The 22998-nt window shown below is 37.9% G+C and overlaps 1 protein-coding gene across 1 annotated transcript in view; it reads left to right on the forward strand.

Moving 5' to 3' along the window:
• Positions 1–22998, forward strand: part of ankrd13c (ankyrin repeat domain 13C) — a 95933-nt gene that overhangs the window by 40103 nt on the left and 32832 nt on the right. Inside the window, exons 3-7 of the mRNA XM_080195568.1 lie at positions 7202–7306; positions 9037–9122; positions 20963–21008; positions 21139–21205; positions 22499–22643. Coding sequence (XP_080051694.1) covers positions 7202–7306; positions 9037–9122; positions 20963–21008; positions 21139–21205; positions 22499–22643 — 449 coding nt within the window. The remainder of the gene's footprint in view (positions 1–7201; positions 7307–9036; positions 9123–20962; positions 21009–21138; positions 21206–22498; positions 22644–22998) is intronic.

Consider the following 22998-nt stretch of genomic DNA (forward strand, 5'->3'; position numbering starts at 1 on the left):
TGAACCTTAAGTTTCCAGCATCATCTAGAATGTATTAGCTGCCAATAGTGGCAGAACATTCCACCTTACTTGGCAATGCATTCCAGACTCCCACACATCTCCACTGAAACCCTCTCCCCCACCAATCTTGAATTTGTGCCCCCTTGTAATTGTTATTTCTGTTCTGGGGAAAACTGTTCATTGTATCTATGCTCATAATTTTAAAAACTTCTGTCAGGTTGCCCCTCAGCCTCTGTCCTTCCAGGGAGAACAATCCCAGTTTATTCAATCTCTCCTCATAGTTAATGCTCTTCATATCAGGCAACATCCTGGTTAAACCATTTTTGTACTCTGTCCAAAGCCACCACGTCCTTTTGGTAGTTAACTCTATTATTTTGAACACCCCTCTTCAATCCTCTCAGTTAAGGAGAGCACAGTCTTGTTGTCTTTTCTGTTTTCTATATGTGATTTTTATCACGTTCCTTCTGAACTCAGGTAATTTAAAAATTGGGAATGGACCTTGAAGCCCGTCAAGCCTGTTCTACTATTCAGTCTAGGTTTATTTATCCATATTCTTTGCTGCCCAAACCTAATTTTTAAAAAAACGCAATCTTCATCTTGAAGATTTCATTGGACCCAATATCCATATCCTTTTAGGGAAAGAATTCTGCATTCCCACTAGCCACTGTTTAAAATATTCTCTTCTGAATAGTCTTACTGTAATTTTAAAACTGTTCCCTTTTCCGGGTTCCTGTGCTACAGAAATTGAATTCTATGTATGTACTCTATTGAATCCATTTATCATTTCAAATACTTTGATTATCCCTCAACCTTCCAAACCCAAGTTTATGCAATCTGTTCTTTGACTTGAAAGGGCCAAGTCACATGTAAATTGTGTACATCCTTCACTAGATATAGTGCCCAAAACTGAATGTAATATTCCTGAAGGGTTCCAATTATGGCTTTATACTGTGGGGATACTGTGCCTTTAAGAAATATATTTCGGCCATATTTCTTGTGCAGGATCTGTTTTAGCAGTTTGTTTGATCAGTGCTGTCCTGTCTGTACCTGACATCCTTTTGTTACTGCAGCAGTGTAATTGCTACAATGTTTGTTTTAATTGGGACTAATGTAGGCTTCTGCCATTATAGTGTTTTCCCCTGTTTCTTTGCGGAGTAGAGTTTCATCTGGTTGATTGACAAGTGAAGTCACGTGATTGGGTAAAGCTAAGATTGCACAGAAAAATTAAGTTAGTTGCTGCTTGGAAACTGCAGAGTGAAGGCCTTTCTCTCTGAAGTCTGAAGACTGGGATCTGCCAGAGCCTGTGTTTATTACTCAGGTTCTGCTGGAATCCTTTTCTGGAATCTGCTGAATAAGACTCCAGAAGGCAGTTGTCCTTCTGGAATCCAAATTTAGGTTTGGGTAGCAAAGAATATGGATAAATAAAGCTAAACTGACTAGTAGAATAGGCTTGAGGGGTTGGAAGGTCCGTTCCCAATTTTTAAATTACCTGAGTTCACAAGGATTGTTTATTTTTTTTAAAACACATATAGAAAACAGAAAAGAGAACAAGGCTGTGCTCTCTTGAACTGAGACAATTGATGAGGGTTTGATAGCGGTGTTCAAAATAATAAAGTGATAACTACCAGAAGGACGTGGTGGCTTTGGAGAGAGTACAAAAATGGTTTAACCAGGATGTTGCCTGGTATGAAGGGCATTAGCTATGAGAAGAGATTGAATAAATTGGTATTTTTCTCCCTGAAAGGACAGAGGCTGAGGGGTTAAAAGGCTGGAAATCTGGCGTTCATGTGAGCATATCTTTTTTTTTTGCTGCTAATTGTTTCTGAAATATGATTTGTCTGAGGAGACTGCTTACCTTGGAACTATAGAGATGGACAGCTGTTAAAAATTGTGCTTTGTTTGTGTATTTTACTTGGTAAAAATTATGTTAATTCTTTTGTTATATTCTGTGTACTTAAATTTTTGTTTTATTAAAAGCTTCTGGATGGGTCATTGGATCATACCTTGTGCAAAACACCTTATGCTCACCCTAATGCCAAAATCAAAGAAAAAAGTTAGGGCCTGGGCTAACTTCATATTATACCTTGGAGTTTCTTACCTGGTCTCTAACAGTAGAGCTGAAGCATAACTTTTCTCCCATTTGTATTCCAAAACTAAAGGCCAACATTCTATTAGCTGCCTTATACCTGCACACTGGATTTTAATGATCTGTGCCTGTGCGCTGAAATCTTTGTTCCTTGGCTTCTTGACAACAAGAAAATGTTCTAATTTGTCTGTCTTGTCTCCAATGTGCATAACCTCATACGTGTTCATATCAACTTCCATTTAATCTTTCTTTTTTTTAACTTCCTGGTGTGCTTACAGAACTTGTTCCTCCTAACTTTATTGTATGCCTGTTTTGTTTGATGTGGAAAATTTCTGTGATTTCGTCACCTTATCCAGTATTTGTCAGGGTGTAGTGTTTTATTGATGCCAAATTTGTATGAAGTATAAAGGCTTAATCTTTCTCAATACTTCGGTTGAGAAAATCTGTGAACAGCCAGATACTCCAGTTCATTTCCTGGACTGTGCTACATTAACTGATAATAGGTCCTATAGTTAATTTTGACCTTTTGTAGACAATATATCCAGCCAGATATCTGGTTTCTGATGGATATCCAGTTGCCTCTGCTGGACAGTGTTTTAATGAGGACGTATGTTGGGAATGAAGTCCAGGTTTGGATGCCTAATGTTTAACCAGCTATATGAACTCTTCAGAATGTTGCATACTTTAGTTGAGGTAAGGAGGGCAAACAGCATTGGCCTGTGCTCCAAGAGTTGACATTTCAGAAAAATAAACAGATTAATCATTATTGCTTTCTAATCAACTTCCATACGTTTCTTCTTCACGTGTTGATGCCTTCATGAGATGAGCAATTGCCAATGGTTTAGCTTCAAAAAACAAACTAGATGAGATTTTTAAAGAAATTTCAAATTAATTCTTTTGAATATAAGGAGGCAATTAAATTGCATTTCCCAAAACGAAATACCATCCTGAAGTTGGGTCATGATAATAATACCTGTGACCAGGATCTAGTCAAAATATCCAGAATTCTCCTTTCCCATACTTCTGGTTGCACGTGGGTGCACATTTAGAACCTGTATACACATCACAGCATGCAGTGTATTTAGGATCCAGAATATTAGAAAACTTTCTTGGACTAGGGAAAATAAGAGCAAAAGGATAGAGGAATGCCTGAGTTGTAAATAGGTGCAGGTGCTAGTTAGATATAGCCATCGTTATTGGAGGTGGATCTTGAAAAACCTTTTGACCCAAGTTCAAAACAACATCCTCATGCTGTACTAATAAGGCCTAAAAATTCCAGTTTTGTTTAGAAGAGCAGGATATTCAGCTTGTACCTTTTTTTGTAATTTTCAATATTGTACTTTGAGGTCCCTTCCGTAGCATTCTTGTGTAATCGTTTTGCACAGAAACTGACATTAAATGTGAAATTATCAATACTGTAGAAATTCCTCAGGTCTCCCTTCACCACCACCACCGCCACGGGTCTTCGAAAGTAATAGTGACCAGTTGAATTACTCTTGTGATCTGTTTTATACAGTTTCTGAAATTGCTTTTACCAATGGAAATAGATTGAGGATACATTTTGATAGCATTAAAAGGCTATCTGATCATTGCCCTTGCAGAATGGGCCTTGTTACTGATATTTAATTGCTTTTAACTTTATTAATTTTAAATAACTGAAGGAATGAGCAGCAGAACTGTCTGCAATTTATTCGTCATGCTTCTCAGTTTTTATATAAATTTGCAAAATTTTATATAAAAACAGCACGGTAGCACAGTGGTTAGCACTGCTGCTTCACAGCTCCAGGGATTCAGGTTTGATTCCTGGCTTGGGTCACTCCGTGTGGAATTTGCACATTCTCCCTGTGTCTGCGTGGGTTTCCCATCACAATCCAAAGACGTGCGGGTTAGGTTGATTGGCCGTGCTAATTTGCCCCTTAACGCCCTGAGTGTAGCTTAGAGGTATTAATGGGTAAATATGTAGGGATACGGGGATAGGGCCTAGGTGGGATCGTGGTCGGTGCAGACTTGATGGGCTGAATGGCCTCTTTCTGCACTGTTGGGTTTCTATGACGTACAGACTAAAACCAGGTCTTGAAAGCTATCTAATCTGTCTCTGTATTTGCACTCCGTATGAACTTCCTCAATGTGTCATTGTTGTTTACGAAATTGTAGTTACTGCCTAACACTGCCCCTCCCAAAATCTATTTTCTTTGTTTTGGTTACTGGAAAACTGCTTGGCAATATATCCCAAGATCAAACCTTTCAGTGCAGACTACATCGCTTTTAACAGAATACAACGGCTTAATTTTGTGTACAATAGAATTACTGATTTTTGTGCTTTTTAATAAATGCATTATATTACCATTTTCTATTAGTGTTTAAACATCTTCATTTGTAAACATATGAAATGGAAGAGCCGTGAAAATGTTAAAAGCCTAAAAATTGATCTTTTGCCCAAGTGATGGCACAAAAATTAATTCTGAGATTATTTTGAATTCTCTGAATTTGCTGCACTATTGGCTTCTTGTGTATAATAGTTTCTGGTTTTTGATTTAGCTGCTAATTATAAAATTATGTTTATATACTTGCCATTTAATAAGTTCAGTTTAAACTTTTGCTGTAAATGTATTTTCAGCTGCATGGCAATGAAGTATATATGTACAAGAGCAAACTTTATTTAGTTCAAAATTTGCACGGTTGTAAGTACCTTATATGCAAGATGAATAAAGTTTCAGCTTCAAATTGGTATGATTTCAAATTTGTTTTTACAGTTGGTTGATGCTTAAATCAAACTGACCAGTTGTCATTTAATTCGTACCAAAATTTTTTTTTAGAATCTTGGAGAATTTCCTCATTAAATACAATCTAACCCTGCAGACGCTGAACCATTCTGAAACACACTCGGGTCTGTGGGGTTAGCAAAGGCCTGCCTGTGTAAATCTGAAGCCCAATTGGGCCGCTGATGGAAATTTAAAGTAAACATCGGCAACCACAGACCAGCAAAGTGTTATATTTTTTGAAGTATATAAGCAACTAATTTTGGCACCTCCAGCTCCCATCACAAGAAGGGGCTTTGTGGGTTTGAAGGATTTAAGTTCTAATCAGTAGACAGTTGCATAGTTTGTGCATGTCCTGGCCTTTGGTTAATTCCTTCACTTCCAATCTAGATTGTGCTCATTCTCCATTTGTCATCATTATTAGGTGGTTGGGTGTTTGACTACTCTAGCACGTAGCCTGGGATAATTTTCCACTGTAATACTGAGTATTGTATTGTTGAAGGTTCCACCTTTCAGATGAGATTTTAGATCAAGATTCTGTCTTCTGCTTGGGTGTAGCCAAAGTGGCATCACTGAAACTGCAGAGAAATTCTGTGTCTAAGCCAAAACTAGTTCGAAACCAACACCACTACAACAGATGAACTGATTGTGCATCTTGCTGTTGTAAGACTATGCTTTGTGTAAATTTCATCCAATAGCAGTGATTCCATATCAACTGTACATAATACATAATAAAATTCATTTGGGATGTCTGAAAACTTGAAATATACTTCAGTGCAAGTTCCATTTTTCATTTGTTTTGAATATATTACAAATGAAACAAGTCCTTTTTTAAATGAACAGAAGAGAGCCATTCTAAAGCGTGTTCAATAACTAAGGTAATGTAATTTTTTATAAAAGATACTTATGGAAATTTCATATGAAGAATAAAATACATGTATAGCTAATGTATAGTCCAAAGATGTGCTGGTTAGGTTGATTTGGTCATGCTAAAAATTGTCTTGAGATGTGTAGATTAGAGGGATTAGTGGATAAATATGTAGGGATGTGGGGGCAGGGCCTGGATGGGATTGTGATCGGTGCAGACTCAATGGGCCTCTTTCTGTACTGTAGGGGCTCTAAGTTTAAATTTTTCTGTATTGTGGGCTTAGAAAATGGTTTGCTTATAAAAATGTATCTAATAAAACTGATCCACTTGTCCCAGTATCTGATCATAGTCTTATGTATTCACGGTCTGAAATTCCCTGTATTTTGTGTGGTAATAGGAGTGTGATCACGGAGGTAATAAGGAACATCTTTAAAAAAATGCAATTGTACCAAGACTAAAAGCAAAATGTTAAATAATGTGCACTTGATTCATGTCTTTTTTTTGCTTTGGTGTTGTGGTTTGTGTAATTGTTTTTACTGAAGCGGTTCTCCAATCTCATGCTTGAAAGTATGCAGAGTAAAAACAGGTTGTGATTTCATGCTGGAGCTTGAAATCTTGCCTCAACTAAACAATTTAAGTTACTTGATCATGTTCTGTTTACTTCATCATTAGACTATACCTTTGAAAGGAAGCGGCATATTTAAACATGACTCCATTTTACTAGTAAAATAGTGCATTGTGAGATTTTATATAGTATAAAGTTCAGGTTTTTCTTTTGAACAGTTTATCCTTGGACTTACTGTGAATCATGCCATGGGAGCTCTCTTGCAATATTAACAAAAATGCCAAGAAATTCAGTCACCTTTCCTGCGATTTTTATTTATTTTGCTTTGCACTTAGAAGAAAACATCTTAAGAGTGGGGTGTGGAATACCATTCCACCTTGCCCATGGAAATGTTCTTTGAGAGTGCGGAGAAGTCCATTTTGCCCAAGCACTCAACTGTGAGGCCATCACTACCTATTTTGGCCATACGGGCATAATTCTGATTTCCTGATCCAAGTGTAATGAAGCCAATTATGCTACGTACGTTTATTTGTATCCCAACTAAGAGTTAACTTGGAGATTTAAATCTAAACCTTTCCTCTTCTTTGACAGTTTTGTACTGCCTTTACCAACTAAACATTTGATTGACGTTCCCAGCTTGAATGCTAATTCTCATTTTCTTCAACTCATGGTTTTTATTGCTTTCACCAAAGACACTCACTGATGCTTCAAAGCTGCTAAGTAATGACAGAGCATTTATTACTCATTTTAAGCAAGCTTGATGAATAAAATCCATTTGCTGGTGATTCCTATTATGTTAACTGAATATAATAAAACAGCTGTTACATTCTGACCACTTAAAGTGAAGTTGGAGCTGGTTATGCAAAAATGTATTGTGTATTACAGCTGACTGATTCAACTATCTGTACGTTTTTTGATTGCAGAGTGTGCCCATTTACTTCTAGCTCACAATGCTGTAGTAAAGGTGAAAAATGCTCAGGGATGGAGCCCGCTGGCAGAAGCCATCAGCTATGGAGACCGACAAATGAGTAAGGCAATACTTTTTTATTTCAATTTAAATTTGGAGTAAACCAAGTTTTATTTTTATTCATTTTGTCCACACTTGGAACCTTAGAAAAATTACAACACAGGACATTGGGCCCACAGCCCTTCAGTCAAGACGCTGCTCCCTATATAATTTTGAGGCCGCTTTGATGTAGTCAATCTGCTGAAAGAGTAATCTTTTGGAGAGAATTTATTGATGTACTGTTCCGACAATCTGTAGCAGGTATGTTGATGTCAACTCAATTTGCCCGTTTTCTGAAGTAGTCAGTGTAATTGTGCAGTTACCAGCCCATATTCCAGTGAAAGCCACTGACACAGTGCACTGAGCAAAGTGTATCCCACTGAGCAATCTTCATCCTTCATTTCTCACTGCTGTACCCACAAAAAATGATTTGTCAAACAATTGCGGTCACTTAAAGTGGGTTGTGTTTAGCTGCTGGGTGAACCAGAGTAGTTTTGCCAGATTCTATATTCACTATTAAGAAGCCATTATCAAGCTTATTTGATAAGTTATTACTTTTATAGTGAGTTAGCACTTTAGATGCAAGTTTATTTTGGACAGAACATTCAGCTATTCTTTGAGGAAGTTCTTTGGGGAACTTCCCCAAAGAATAGTTGAATGTTCAGTTGAACAGCTACAGCACGGTTTGCCAAACTGGTCCACAATTCACAATGTGGAGATGCTGGCATTGGACTGGGGTAAACACAATAAGAGGTCTCCCATCACCATGTTAAAGTCCAACAGGTTTATTTGGCAGCACAAGCCACTGGCTTTCGGAGTACTCCCCCTTCATGGGACTCTCACCCATCTGATGAAAGGGCAGCACTCTGAAAGCTAGTGGCTTGTGCTGCTAAATAGACCTGTTGGATTTTAACCTGGTGTTGAGACTTCTTACTATTCTCAAACTGTTAGTCAAAGGATTTTTGATCTGGCACAACAGGTGCAACAACTTTATCATTTTCACTGTCTTATGTAGCAGTTGGCAGCTATCAGTGACTGATGGGAATTAAAGCATTTATTTGTACTCCACTGATGTTTAACTGGCTGAAATAGTCAGTTCTTAACATGGTTTGAGCATGTAATTGGTATGTGGAGTTTGACAAATGGTGGTTGTGTGAGATGTTGTAAATCAGCCTTAGCCAATAGACAGCCACAGTCCAGAATCGTGGCCTCTATTCACCTGCTAAGCATTGTTAGAATTACAAAAGACTTTGATTTGAAAGATGCTATAAAACTGCTCATCATATCACAAGCTGGTTTTTAACTTGTGTGTATATGTTCAAATGTGGCTCTCACCCAATCACATGGTCCTCATTTACCCTCACTCTGACAACCAGCACTTACACTCATGCACACACGTACTCGCTCTCACAGGCACACGTTCTCTGGCACGTGCACTCTCATTTATTGCCTTGACTTTACTTTTTTGTATGGTGTTTCTTTCACACCTCAGCTTTTTCAAAAATTCACATTTAATGTGCTGAATATTACTACTGAAATTTGCATTTTGACCAATTAAGTTAGAAGAAAATTTTATGTGCCTTCCCATCCCATCAGAAAAGGTTGGACATGCCTGGTTTAAATTGGGGTACTGTATCAATTCTCTTCCCCACAACATTACAAAGTTACAACAGAAGAAACTGAGCGAAGTTTCGGAGAAATTTAATTTTGATTAATTGAGCTGCTGTAATTTATTTTGTGCATTGTGTTTAGTCACAGCTTTGTTGCGAAAACTTAAGCAACAATCAAGGGAAAATGTAGAAGAAAAACGACCTCGATTACTAAAAGCGCTGAAAGAGGTAAGCTTGAAATTTAAGCCAAAGTATTTTTGCACTATTAATCTTATATTGCTTGAACTGAAGGATCAGTTAATTTTGCTTAGTCTTTGTAAATGATAATAATTGAAACATGGTTAAAATTTTTCAGAGAAAATGGAAACTTAAATATTGGCGTGGGTATTTATGCTTGATTCCATACTGAACTCCAGAGCTTGGTATTGTTGTCTTGGGAAAGACTAATCAGAGAACTTCACCATAGGGAGGGAGGGAGAGAAGATGGAGGGTGTTATCCTACCCTACTCTTGCATACCACAGTGGTTCATCTTGCATCATGATCTGTAGTAGATGGGAATGTGATGCAGTGACATCATTGAAGAAATGCTTGTAAAAGTCACCTAACATACATTTTTTTTCATTATCCCTCTTTTGCTTGGTTCATTATCTACTTTGCCTTTCAACATTTGTTAACAAATGAAAACTTCTTCATGAGCAATGGAACTTTTGGAAATTTAAAGCCTAATGTGTTCTTGGTTACTGCACAAACATTGCTTTTATTTTTTCTAGCTGTTTAGAAGACATTGTTCTGTTACTAGAATTGTGAACTCCCCACAAATTTTTTTAAAGTGATTACCTATGTAACAAGAATTTCTTCCAGTCTCCTCCTCCTCTAATGCCAAACCATCTAGCTAATGTGCCACCCCCACACAACTGCCAGAAATTCAGTCATAATACCTAACCCATCAATTGATGATACAGTGTTCTTTATCTCAGGCATGGCACCAAGTAAATGTTTAAACTTAAAATACAGCCTGAAATCTTCCACCTCTGCCTGAGGAAAGTAAGGAAGCATTGAGACTCTGTCACTTATTTTTCTTGATGTGGATGTGCCGGCGTTGGACTGGGGTAAACACAGTAAAAAGTCTGACAACACCAGGTTTTAGTCCAACTGACTTATTTGATAGTAAACGCACAAGCTTTCGGGTTAGTCACCTGACGAAGGGACTAACCCGAAAGCTTGTGCGTTTACTATCAAATAAGTCGGTTGGACTAAAACCTGGTGTTGTCAGACTTTTTACTTATTTTTCTTGACATGTTTCTCTAATGTCTTGTATTTTAATACTCAGTATTTTTAATAGTACCTTTAACCAGGTTTTAAAAATTATTGAGAATGTTTAGACAATAAATTATTAGTTAAATCCATACTACATGATATGCTAAATCAGTGCAAATTTGCACTTAAATTTTGAAATTGCTGTCATGATCCAGTTAAGGGCCTTTAACATTAAAAAAAGCAACTGAAAGGTTACACCACACAACTGATGTAAAGAATACATGAACCAACAAGCTTTGCTAGCTTATCACCACAGATTATAATGTTATAATACTCAGTTCTACTTTCTACTTTACCCTCCCCAGCCTCAGAGTTTCCTTACCTTAGAAAATCCTAATGGTTCATTCACTCTTCCTGAGATTAACTCAAAAGGTATGCTCTTTAATTTTCCTTAGTATTTCAGTTAATTCTCAAGGTGCACTGTTCATGGGGATCCTTCCATTATTGGTTAAATGACCCTCAAATCGTCTTTTTAAAAGAAAACTCCTGACTGTGGACTCTTCAGCTCCTTATTCTGGCTTTGAACTTGTACAGACAGTTTTCTTTTTCCACTGCTTCCATGCAGTTCTTGCCAAGCTAACTATTTGAGCAGACTACTTTCTGCCACAGAGCTCATAAGAACATATGAAATAGGAGCAGGAGTAGGTCATCTAGCCCTTCGAGCCTGCCCCGCCATTCAACAAGAGCATGGCTGACCTGAAGTGGATCAGTTCCACTTTCCCGCTTTCTCCCCATAACCCTTAATTCCCTTGTCTATCAGAAACCTGTCTACCCGTGACTTAAATATATTCAGCGAGGTAGCCTCCACCACTTCAATGGGCAGAGAATTCCAGAGATTCACCACCCTTTGAGTGAAGAAGCTCCTCCTCAATTCTGATCTAAACTGCACCCCCCCCCCCCATTTTGAGGCTGTGCCCTCTAGTTCTGCTATCCTTCCTCAGCGAGAAGAATCTCTGTACCTCTACCCTATCTATCCCCTTCATTATCTTATATGTCTCTATAAGATCAGCCTTCTAAACTCCAACGAGTACAGACGAAGTCTATTCAATCTCTCCTCATAGGCTAACCCCTCATCTCCAGTATCAGCCTAGTGAATCTTCTCCGCACTCCCTCCAAGGCCAATATATCCTTCCGCAAATGCAGTGACCAAAACTGCACACAGTACTGCAGTTGCAGCCTCACCCACTACTCTGTACAGTTGCAGCAAGACCTCCCTGCTTTTATATTCTATCCCCCTCGCTATAAAGGCCAACATTCCGTTTGCCTTCTTGATCACCTGCAGACTGGGTTTTTGCGATTCATGCACCAGGACCCCCAGGTCCCTCTGCACCGTAGCATGCTGCAGCTTTTCGCCTTTTAGGTAATAATCCCTCCTACTATTATTTCTACCAAAGTGGATAACCAGAACCACTGTAATCTCTTCCATGAGCTGAAAACTAGTGAAGCCTGTCCAGCTGCTTTTCCATCTTGAAATCCAAATAGAATTGCCTGCGTGACAAATGCACCACACACTCCGTGCAACGCAAAGAACATCAAGAATAAATCTGTAATTGTTACTTTGAGGCCATATGTGCAAACCATGTTTTCTTTCTGTTATAACCCCTAACGTAGTTAGGATATAGAAAATGTGGCAGTGAATCAGAATCTTGTTTTCTTGAAAACAAACATTAAGAAATGATTCTAGGGAGAAGACAAAAGAATCGTGGATCCTCACACTTTGAATATTATACTGGGGAAGAGCAGCAACAGGATTAAAGATGAAGTGTCAGCACATGAAGTCACAAGAAAAAGGCTCTGGTTTTAAAAGACAGAGAAGGGTGAGATTCTAAGCAGTATCTGGCCTATCTTTTAAAAAAGATGAATGCTTTGCTGTACAGCTGGGTTTGGAGGGGGAGTCAGTGATCTCTGGAGTATTAAAAAAAGAGTACTGGGAAGGCAGTACTCCCAAAGCCACTGATCATTGCTGAACTGCTCAGGTTCCATGAAGAATACAAGCAGAAGACAAAAGTATTGCTTAGTTTGTGACAACCGTAATAAGACTAGCTCAAGACTGGGTGGTATGGTGGCACAGTGGTTAACACTACTACCTCACAGCATCGGGGGCCTGTGTTTAATTCCTGGCATTGGTGACTGTGCAGCATTTGCATGTTCTCTCTGTGTCTGCATGGGTTTCCTCCCGCAGTCAGAAAGTTGTGCTGGTTGGTGCGCTGGCCATGCTAAATTCTCCCTCAGCGTACCTGAACAGGTGCTGGAGTATGGCGACTTGGGGATTTTCACAGTAACTTCGTTGCAGTGTTAATATAAGCCTACTTGTGACTAATACAGAAAAACTTTAAAACAATATTGAGAGTTTGGCCACTCATTGGAAGATGCAAGATCGTTTAGTTTGTGGTCTCAAATGAGACTATCCAAAGAAGATTGCTTACTGAACATGCTTTGACTTTAAAGACAGCAGTAGAAATTGCAGTGTCAATGGAACTGGCTAAGAGACTTCAGAATTTGGTGCAGTAATGAAGATCCACAAGTTGGGAACTACCCATAAGAACTGAGAATGGCAACAAGCACGTCACAAATGGAGCATTTGGCAAATGAATGCTGGAGCAAAGATCATCAGTGCAAGATTATGGCCAAATGGGTCATATCAAAATGTATTTTGCTGAATCAGCTTCCCCTGACAATCTGGGTACCTTTTTAGAAAAACAACTAGTTGCATTCTGCAAAGAATTTACAACGTGTAAGAAAATAATTATGACTGAACAAGGGAACGTCCAGAAATATGAAGAGCTCCAAATGACGTCTTAACCATTCAGGGTGAAACGCATAGATTCTGGATGATTCTGAAGTTAAGTGGATTACCTATGAGAAGGAACGTTGATACCGGTGCTATATCTTTAATTCCTAGGATACATACCAACAAAAACTGAAGCATTTTTTTTAAAACCAGCTGATGTGATTTTTAAGGACATACAGAAGAGACCATGCCATTAAAAGATTACATCGTAGTCAATGTAGGGTTGAGTGGACAAACAGCAGAGTTGCCACTCTGTGATCTATGGTAATTACCCAGTTCTTTGGGTGATCATGGTTAGAGAAGATGAAGCTTAACTGGAGTGCTGTCTGATGCCAGAACAGGCCTACAGTACTTTCGTGTACTTGAAGAGACACCTGGCTCAATGAAGGGAATTCAAGTGAAACTTAAGATGTGGCCTAATGGTCAATTTTAAAAAATCTCAAAACAAGAGCCATGCTATATGCTATTCATCCCAAGTTAGAAGAATTATTATGACTTGTTAACACTGGATCTGTTAGAGCTGGTTACAATGAATGACTGGGCTACCACCATTGTATCTATCCTAAAACCAGGTTGTTCAGTATTGTGGCAATTTAAAATAACCATGAATTTGGTGTTCAGTGAAGTTCAACATCTGCTTTTAATTAAAGATTTGTTTGCTGGTGTGTCAGGTTGGCAGAAATTCAGCAAGATTTATTTATAAGTATTCTTATGAAAAGGTCAATATTAAGTGACATCTTTGGTGTACAATGTTACCTGGATGATGATCTAATTGCAAGATCCAGTGATCAAGAGCACTTGAATAATTGAGAAGCAACATTGGAACACCTTCAAGCACGTAGTTTGCGTATTAAGAAAGAAGTGTTTCTTCCTGATGTCAGTCTGGTATTTGAGTCATGTTATTGATAGTAAAATCCTATATAAATCGCCTGAAAAGAGGACACTTGTAGAAGCACCACATTTGACGAACGTGACACAAGTGTGGTCCTTTTCTAGGATTAGTAAGTTATGATGGCAGATTTGTTCCTAATTGAGTAAATTATGCAAAGACTGCAATAAGACAGCTATGTGTGAAACAGTCAGGATTGGACAGCAGGATGTCAAATATGCTTTGCAGAAGTCTGAAGTATTGGCTCATTTTAAGCTGAAGCTACCATCACTGCTTGCTTGTGATGCTTCATCTTATGGAATAGTAGTTTCACACATGCCTTTTGGAAGAAGACCACCAATAGCTCTTGCTTCGTGTACCCTGACTAGCGTTGAATCCAACTGTGCTCAGCTAGGAAAAGAAGGATTGAGTATAATTTTTGGCATAAAGGCTTCATTGTTACTTATATGGTTGTCTTTTACATTATTGACTGATCAGCTACCCTTAGCTACTACTTTTGGGCCGTACAAAGACATGTATTGTCATTAGCTGCTAGCCAATTGCAAAGGTGGTCACTGATCTTGTCTGCACACTCCTATGATAAAGTATTGTCATTCAGGATTGCTCATGCTAATAATACATTATCACGCTTGCAATTACCTCCAACAGCTAATATTATTTATTTTCCACAAGTAGACGTTTGCTTAAGACAGCTTCTCAAGTTCAGACTCCTATCAGAAATCCCATGATGGACAACGGGATGGATATAGTATTGAAAAGAATGCTTGCTGAAACACATAGTCCGCATCCTAATTTAAAGGCATACGTGTCAAGAAAGTTTGAGTTGACCATCCAAGGTGGATGTCTACTGTGGGGAATCCAAATGATTATTCCCCCTAATCTATATAAAAGTTCTTGAATAACTATATGAAGCACATCCTGGATGAAGGAATTAGCACTTGGTTAGTTTTGGTGGCCTGGTTGGGATGCACCGATTGAAGAAAAGGTGGGACAGTGTCAATCCTGTGCACAAGTAACTACTGCTGTCTCCTTTACACCTGTAAGAATGGCCTAAAATGCCATGGCAACAGTTGCACATAGAGTTTTGCTGGCCCATTTGAGAGTTACACATTATTAGTCATTAATTCACACTCAAGTGGCCAGAAATGATCATCTTGATATTTACTACAACTTAAACCGTTGAAAAACCTGATGAAGTTTTGCAAATTTGGTAAACCGGAACAGATTGTTAGCAATAATGGTTCATAGTGTACTTCAAGAGTTTGAGGATTATAAATGTTATCCAGCATATAAAACCTACACTTTTATCATCCATCCATCAACCAATGCTGAAAGATTAATACAATCCTTGAAACATTGGTTAAACATTTCAAAAAAGCAAGGTTTATTAACGTGTGTGAATAGCTTTTTGGCATCTTTTATAGAAACCATACTTGTGGGACTACCCAACATTCACCTGCATTAAGCGAAAGTTGAGAACTATCTTTGATTTGTTAATTTCAGAAACTAGAGTGTCAACAATGATCTCAAGTTGCTAGATGAGAAGTGAGGGTAAAACAGTGTCCATTTCATCAAGGAGATCAGGTACTGGCATGTAATTATTCCACAAGTGAGAAATAGGTACCAGCCATAGTTGTGGCAAAAATGGGTCCAGTTTCTTACACGGGTCAAACTGAAGATGTATCAGTTTGACAATGCCATGCTGACCAATTGTTGTCATCTCAATGAATTCTTAATCATATTCAGAGGTACCAACTACTTTGGGCCATAGTGTTATGAATACTATGGAAGATTTAGTTGTATCTGTGTCACCTCATGATTAGCCCTATGCTACTATCCCTTGTGAGAATTATGCAGAATTAGTTCCGAGAGAAGAAGTGTCGACTGAAGAAGTGTCAACTGAAGTTCCAAATCATATTTCTAGGGTCAAGGACAGCCAAATTCCAGAATGCCACAGATAACCAAAGAGGGATAGATGTCCTCCTGATTGACTTTCTTATGGACTATATATAATGATGCAAAGTATGGTGTCTAGAGTTGTTATTGATCTTGTGTATAACATTATAGTAATTTGTTGCCTGACCACAGAAGTAAGGGTGGGGGAGGGGAATGTTATATAAAAGGGTTACATGATTGCTTTTAGAGCTGATCACATGATTTGATAGCAGTGGCATTAGGGTGTTGCCACAGGCTGCTGTTTTGCTTTCAGTTTGTACTTTGCAGTGCAGAGAACATGTTTGAGAATAAATCTGTTGTTACTTTGAATCCATGTATGCAAACCATGTTCTGCTCTTTTTGTTGAAACACTCGACCCCTAAGCTAGTTAGGATATTACACAGATGCTTCCATTTTCTACAGTTAAAACTTAATTCCTGAGCTGAACATTGTATTCTAAAACCTGAATTATGAACAAGATATTCTTAACATTAAATCTTACTGAATACATCTATAGCAACTCTATAAATTTTATCTGACTAATTTTGGTGAATTTTAAATTAATATTAAATATTAGCAAAACATTATTGTAAACTATTATACAACCAACTATATTCATTCTCCAAATACACTTCATAATTTTGAATATATCCCCAAAAATAACATGTTCAGGCATGTGCCAATGGTAAAAGTTTGTAAGAAAAATATGAAGCAATAGGATAAAATCTTCATTGAAAAAGACATATTGCTATGCCTGATGCCATAGCATGATTGTTCAAAGAACAAAGAAAATTACATCACAGGAATAGGCCCTTCGGCTCTCTAAGCCTGCACTCACTATGCTGTCTGACTGAACTAAAACCCCGTACCCTCCTGGGGGCCATATCCTCTATTCCCATCCTATTCATGTATTTGTCCAGATACCCCTCAAAAGTCGCGATCATATCTGCTTCCACTACTCCCCTGGCAGCAAGTTCTTAGGTCCTTTGGTTGATGGAGACCAATTTCTTCAATGAGCATCAGCTTTCATGAACTGGTATTCAATAAAATCTGATAACCAATTCTATCCAAAACATTTAAATTTCCGTACTTGGCAACATGATGCTGCAAGGCCAATACTATTTACAATCTGTTAGATCATCTTTGCTGAAAAAGGTTCAGTATTTATAAATATGAGTGACATTGGGTGGATGAATAACAAATTACATTTGTCATACAAGTGAAATGTCCATCTCCAACAATTTAACCATCTTCTGTTGACATCACTGAATCCCTCATCTTCAGCCATTGACCAGAAACATAACTGAACTAGCCACACAAATAACATGACTACAAGAGAAGGTCGGAGGCGGGTAACATACGACCTGACTCCCCAAAGCCTGTCGACAATCTACAAGTCAGGTGTGTGTTTAAAATACTTTCCGCTTCCCTGGCTACCAACTCCAGTAGCACACAAGCTCCACACTGTCACAAGACCTAGCTGACCACTTGCATGGCACCTTATACATTCGTGCCCTCCACCACCAGTGCACAGTGTGTACCATCTACAAGATGCAATGCAGCCACTTGCCAAGGCTTCATCGACAGCATCTTTCAAACTTGCAATCTCTTCCACCTAGGAGGAAAAGGGCAATGGATGCATGGAACGCCATCACAAGCAAGTTCCTCCACCAAGCTAACACAACATTCTGACTTGAAACTATATTGCCATTCCTTCACTGTTGCTGTGCACAAATCCTAGAACTCCCTTCTTAACAAGAGCACCGAATTGTATCTACACGGTGGACTACAGTGGTTCAAGGAGATGGCTGACTGCAACTTTGAGGGCAATTAGAGATTGACAGTTGCTGACCATGCCAGTAATGCTCACACCGCAAGAGCAATAACGTGGTTTAACCAAATTCTTTTTAACAAACATGGAATTTTTACCCTTCATCATTTACTCGCAGAATCCATTTCAAGCACTGTTGCAAATTCTTAAATAATATTTATTTTAAGATATTAAAATTGGCAAAGTAACATGCAAAAACATAATTCTAACATCACAATAGAGTGGACGTGCCGTTCTTGCAATGTTACTTTGGCAGTAACTGATATTCTACTTCCTGTAAAGACTGGTGACTTGAATTCCCAGTGACCAACTTGAAATCTTGTACATCATTTTCTTTAAGTTTCAAAACTTTTACTGTACCAGAAATCTAAAATTAACATCGAAACATTACTTAGACAACTAGTAATCTTTATTTTCTTAACAGGGCTCATAACCCCACACAACACTTGTGCTTCACCCCACACCACGTTGTACTTTGCATCCAGTGTGCCCCGAATTGTAGTTTTTACAAGAACCAATCAAAAATTACACCCAGTTTCTAATAGGCTTCTGTCTCCCTGTTTAAGGTGCAAAGGCCAATATCCATTGAAAGTAGTTTGCTTCAAGTCTCCTGACAATCCCTGAACCGACTTCCAACATAAAGCATACTCCGGTGATTCCGCACGTCAGCCATATCAGGATGAATCTTCTAGTACCCTCTAATCTTTGCTGGTTCTGTCTTTTCTATTAGAGATTAACTCTCATCACATTCTGCTTGGTAACTAACGAATTATTTTCACCTCCTGTCGATGTCTGCTCCTGTTTCCCTGCGTCTTCACTCAGCAGCATCTTTCTCCTTCTCGGACCACTGTCAGTCTGCAAATCTGCACTAAACCAAGCCAGCTGCTTCTCTTTGTGTCCAGGAAATTGGGTCTCAGTGGTATTCTATTCCAGTGGCTTATTATTGTGAAGAACTAATGGAGGGCACAGACACCATTTTAGTTTGAATTAAAAGAGGCATCTTTTAACAAATAACATTCTTGTATAAACCTGTGCACTCAACACTGGCCTGAGGGGACTTGAAACCAAAATGTGTTCCATTTCTGAACACTCAACGTCTTCACTTTGAGCACAAAAATATATTCAAGTAAACAAGCTACCTGGCTAAGAGTTGAGATCATGTAATATTAACATGCTAAAATAACCATGTTTTTAAAAAAAAAGCCTAAAATAATAATGTATTCCTAACAAGTTTGATACAAAAGTTTTCTTTGGAAAGTGAATTCTACAATATGCTACAAAATCTGTTTTATCTAATAGTTCACTATTCTGCAATTGCTATTTTTATATTAAGTGATTTCAGCAGCACTACTGTTGGTTAATTGTCACTCAGGCTTTGCCTAGTTTTGAAGTGTCACATTAAAGCATCTGAGTGCATAGCCTTTGTCTTTGTATTAAATGGGAAAAAAATCATGTAATCATTTATTTCTCATCATAATAAGTGCCTAGTAAACACTTGCCTTTCTACCTACTCTCACTTTACTGGATCATTTAAAGTTCCTACTTATTAAGCTGATCCCATCAAAATAGTCTTACGACCTGGCTTGCATCCTTAGTTAAGAAGAAGCATTCTTCTTTTTGTTTTCCATCCCGGCAGTTACTTTCATTATCACTTCCTTATCAATTTCCATACTTTAACTGCAATCCTCAACATTTTAAGCTTAACAAACGGAACATCTTCGAGAAAGTTGGTTTCCAGTTTTTTCAAATTCTCTTTTGTCTAAATCTGTTCTCCTGTTTCACTTGTCTCCTGTTTTGTCTCTGCAACATTTTATTGTGTTTATGCAACAAAGTTACTGGGCATCTCTAAAAGCAAAAATGAAGAGTGGAATCCTAATACAATATTCAGCCAGACAAATAAATGTGTGGCTGTGTTGGAATTTGGTGTTATTGATATTGGTTGCATGAAGTTAGGAAGAACCATTTTAATTAGCGTAGTATCATAGAACAATGCGGTATAGAAAGAAGCCATTCCATCATTTGATGGTGTATTCCAAATCTATTTCTGAAGCAACAATTTTTATATAGCAATTTAACATAATGACAGGCCTTTAAGGAACTTAACAGGAGCAGTATAAAATCAAGTGTTTCAGAATTTCATCAAGAGATATTAGACCAGATAACCAAAAGCTTGTCAAAAAAGTGGATTTTTAAGCAGAAAAGTGTGGTAAAATGGAGGGTAGGCTTGGAAAGCAAATTTTGGACCTTGGCTCTAAACGGCTGAAGACACTGACACCAATTATGACGATTTATGGAAAGAGATAAAAATTAGGTGCACACATAGGGTTGTGGAATTGGAAAAGAGATGGGAAGGGGCAAAGCCAATCAAGGATTTGAAAACTAGAATGATAGTTTTAAAATCACCATGTTGTTTGACCAGGAGCCAATATAGGTCAGTGAGATAGGAAAATGATTCTTCTGCAAGTTGAAACAAAAGCAGTAGAGTTTCAGAAGACTAGTCAGGATTGTATTGGAATAATTGAATCTAGAGGTAATGAAGACACTGCTTTGAAAAATAGATTCTCTTCCTGTCATAAATCTGATTTTGATCCTTCATCCATTGGAAATGGCATTTCTTTTATTCATTGTATGAAACCCTCTTTTTAAACAACGCTATCAAACCTCTTATCTCTGTTCTAAGGAGAAATTCCACTTCTTTGATCTATCCATGTTATGAAATCCCTGATCCTTGGAAACACTCATAATTGTGTTTTACCCCCTCGAATGTTTTTGCATTCTTCCTAAAATGTGATGCCCAGAATTGGGCACAGCACTTCAGTTGCAATGAACACATTTTAATAGGTTTACTATAACTTTGACTTCTACGTTGTCGCTTTTTAAAAAGCCAAGGCCTGCTTTATTAGCCTGTCCAGCCACCTTTAATGTTGAGTGCAATTGTGCCCAGAATCTCTTCTCTTGTAACTAGCTTAAAATTGTACTGTTTAATTTACCTGTGCTGAATTTCTTTTGCCATCAGTCAGCTCATTGCAACAGGGAATCTACATTCTCCCCACTGTTTAGTACACTTAGTTTGCATCATTCATGCTAAACATTAATGATTTTGGTTCTTCGAGCTTCTTCCAAACTTTGTATGAACGTTGCACACTGCAATAATTTGAAGATCATTTAATTTTAAATAATGCTATTGCTCAATTTTCAGGCATGTAAATTAAAATTAAATGTTATTTGTTGCCTTTGTAAAATTTTTTCCTCAGAAATGAATTCACAATTAAACTAAGGGTTTGTATCTTTGTTTTATTTTTAGTTGGGGGATTTTTATTTAGAGCTTCACTGGGATTTTCAAAGCTGGGGTAAGTGTTGGTTTTCATATCCTTTTAACATTTTTCCCCCTCAGTGTAATTGTAATCGTTCAATGTCAAACTTCTAAGTATCAAATTTAAGTCTGTATAGCTAATTTCATTTTTTCTTTCACCATTACAGTGCCTTTACTTTCCAGAATTCTGCCTTCAGATGCCTGTAAAATTTACAAGCAGGGTATAAACATCAGGTAAGTTACTGTTTTTATCCTACTTTTTTAAAATAAGATGCTTAAATCAATCACTGCCAGAGAGCACAATCGTACCTTTAAATACAAAAACCTTCAATTTTTTTTTTAAAAATACATTGAGATGTGGGTTTGTATTTTGTTTCTCTTCTCTTCCCTGGTTTTCCTTGAAGATTGTAGGCTGTTGAAACACTCCATTAAAGCAGTTTGATATAACCGAGTGGTTTGCAAGGTGACTTCTAGAGGGTAGTTGAGAGCCAACTAATTTGTATGGAACGCAAGTGGAACCATGTTTCTTTGGCTTTCCATGACAATTCAAAAACCCTGTGGTCACCTTTTACTAATATTAGTTTTTATTTCTGGATTTTTGTTTTTTAAACTGAATTCTCAATCAGCCATAATGGCGTTTTGAACACAGTCTGGATTGCTAATACAATAACATAATTACTCTGGTACCCCTGAGTCTGTGTCTGACTTGATTTTCTTCCTATATAGAATCCCTACAGTACAGAAAGAGGCTATTCGGCCCATTCAGTGCACTGAAAACAATCCCACCCAGGCCCTACCCACTAATCCCTCTAACCTACGCCTCTCAGGGCAATTTTAGCATGGCCAATCAACGTAACCCGCAGATGTTTGGATTGTGGGAGGAAACCCATGCAGACATGAGAACATGCAAACTCCACACGGACAATGATCCAAGCCGGGAATTGAACCCAGGCTCCTGGAGCTGTGAAGCAGCAGCGCTAACCACTGTGATACCGTGCTGCCAATATGTTCACCAGTGTTAGAGTTTCATTCATCAGATGATTGCCTGCTATTTGGATTTACTGTACAAATCCTACTTGCCTCTCCTCGCCCAAAGACACATCTGAATGCCCATCACTGAGGATCTTGCAAGGGGTCATTTTATAAGCCAACCTGTGTATAAACTGATTGGAACTTCAAGTTTTCACATGTGCCTTGGGCAGTTAACTCATATCTTGGGACTGATATCACTCGTGTGTAATTAATTACAATTGAAGCAGTTTAGAGAAAGCATTAGGCAACCCATGAAGCAAATACTGTGCAGATTGTCTTGCATTGATGAAGTGGCTTTCTCTCATCGTTCAACAAAATCACATTTTGATAGAAATTTTGTTAACAAACGTTTTGCTGAATTTTCTTATTTGAAGAAACATTTTCTTATCCAGTGAAACATCATCTCCATGAGAAGTTGCTTAATGCAGGAAATTCTGGAAGCTAATAGTAAAATTTAACAAGAATTAAACTCTTGTCTGACTAATGTATTTTCAGGCTTGACACAACTCTAATAGACTTTACAGATATGAAATGTCAACGTGGAGATTTGAGCTTCATTTTCAATGGTGACGCAATACCCTCTGAATCTTTCATAGTATTAGACAATGAGCAGAAGGTTTATCAACGAATACATCATGAGGTAAGTCTTGTGCTGTGAATGTCAAGTTAGCTATAGACAGTTCATGTACAGTAAAGTGGATGTATGAGTAAACATTTATCTCTATTTAATAGCTTTATTGGATATGTATTGGTTTATGTTAACATATGAATATGTTTGCATTAATACTACTCACTAAAATTGTAGTAAGAAATTCACAGTGGTTTTGGTACACGCACTGCAATGATGCCATGTTGTGATTTGCCCTGTCTTGAGCTTTGGCTTATGCGTTCATTTTCCTGAGTACATACAGATGCAAACGCACAACTTGTACAATTAATCCCTCCTTGTACTTCACTTTTTCAGCTGCAAATATAAAATAACTAGGATTGTATAA

This window comes from Carcharhinus amblyrhynchos, chromosome 9 (assembly GCF_965287045.1).
Source record: "Carcharhinus amblyrhynchos chromosome 9, sCarAmb.v2.hapA, whole genome shotgun sequence".
NCBI lineage: Eukaryota > Metazoa > Chordata > Chondrichthyes > Carcharhiniformes > Carcharhinidae > Carcharhinus > Carcharhinus amblyrhynchos.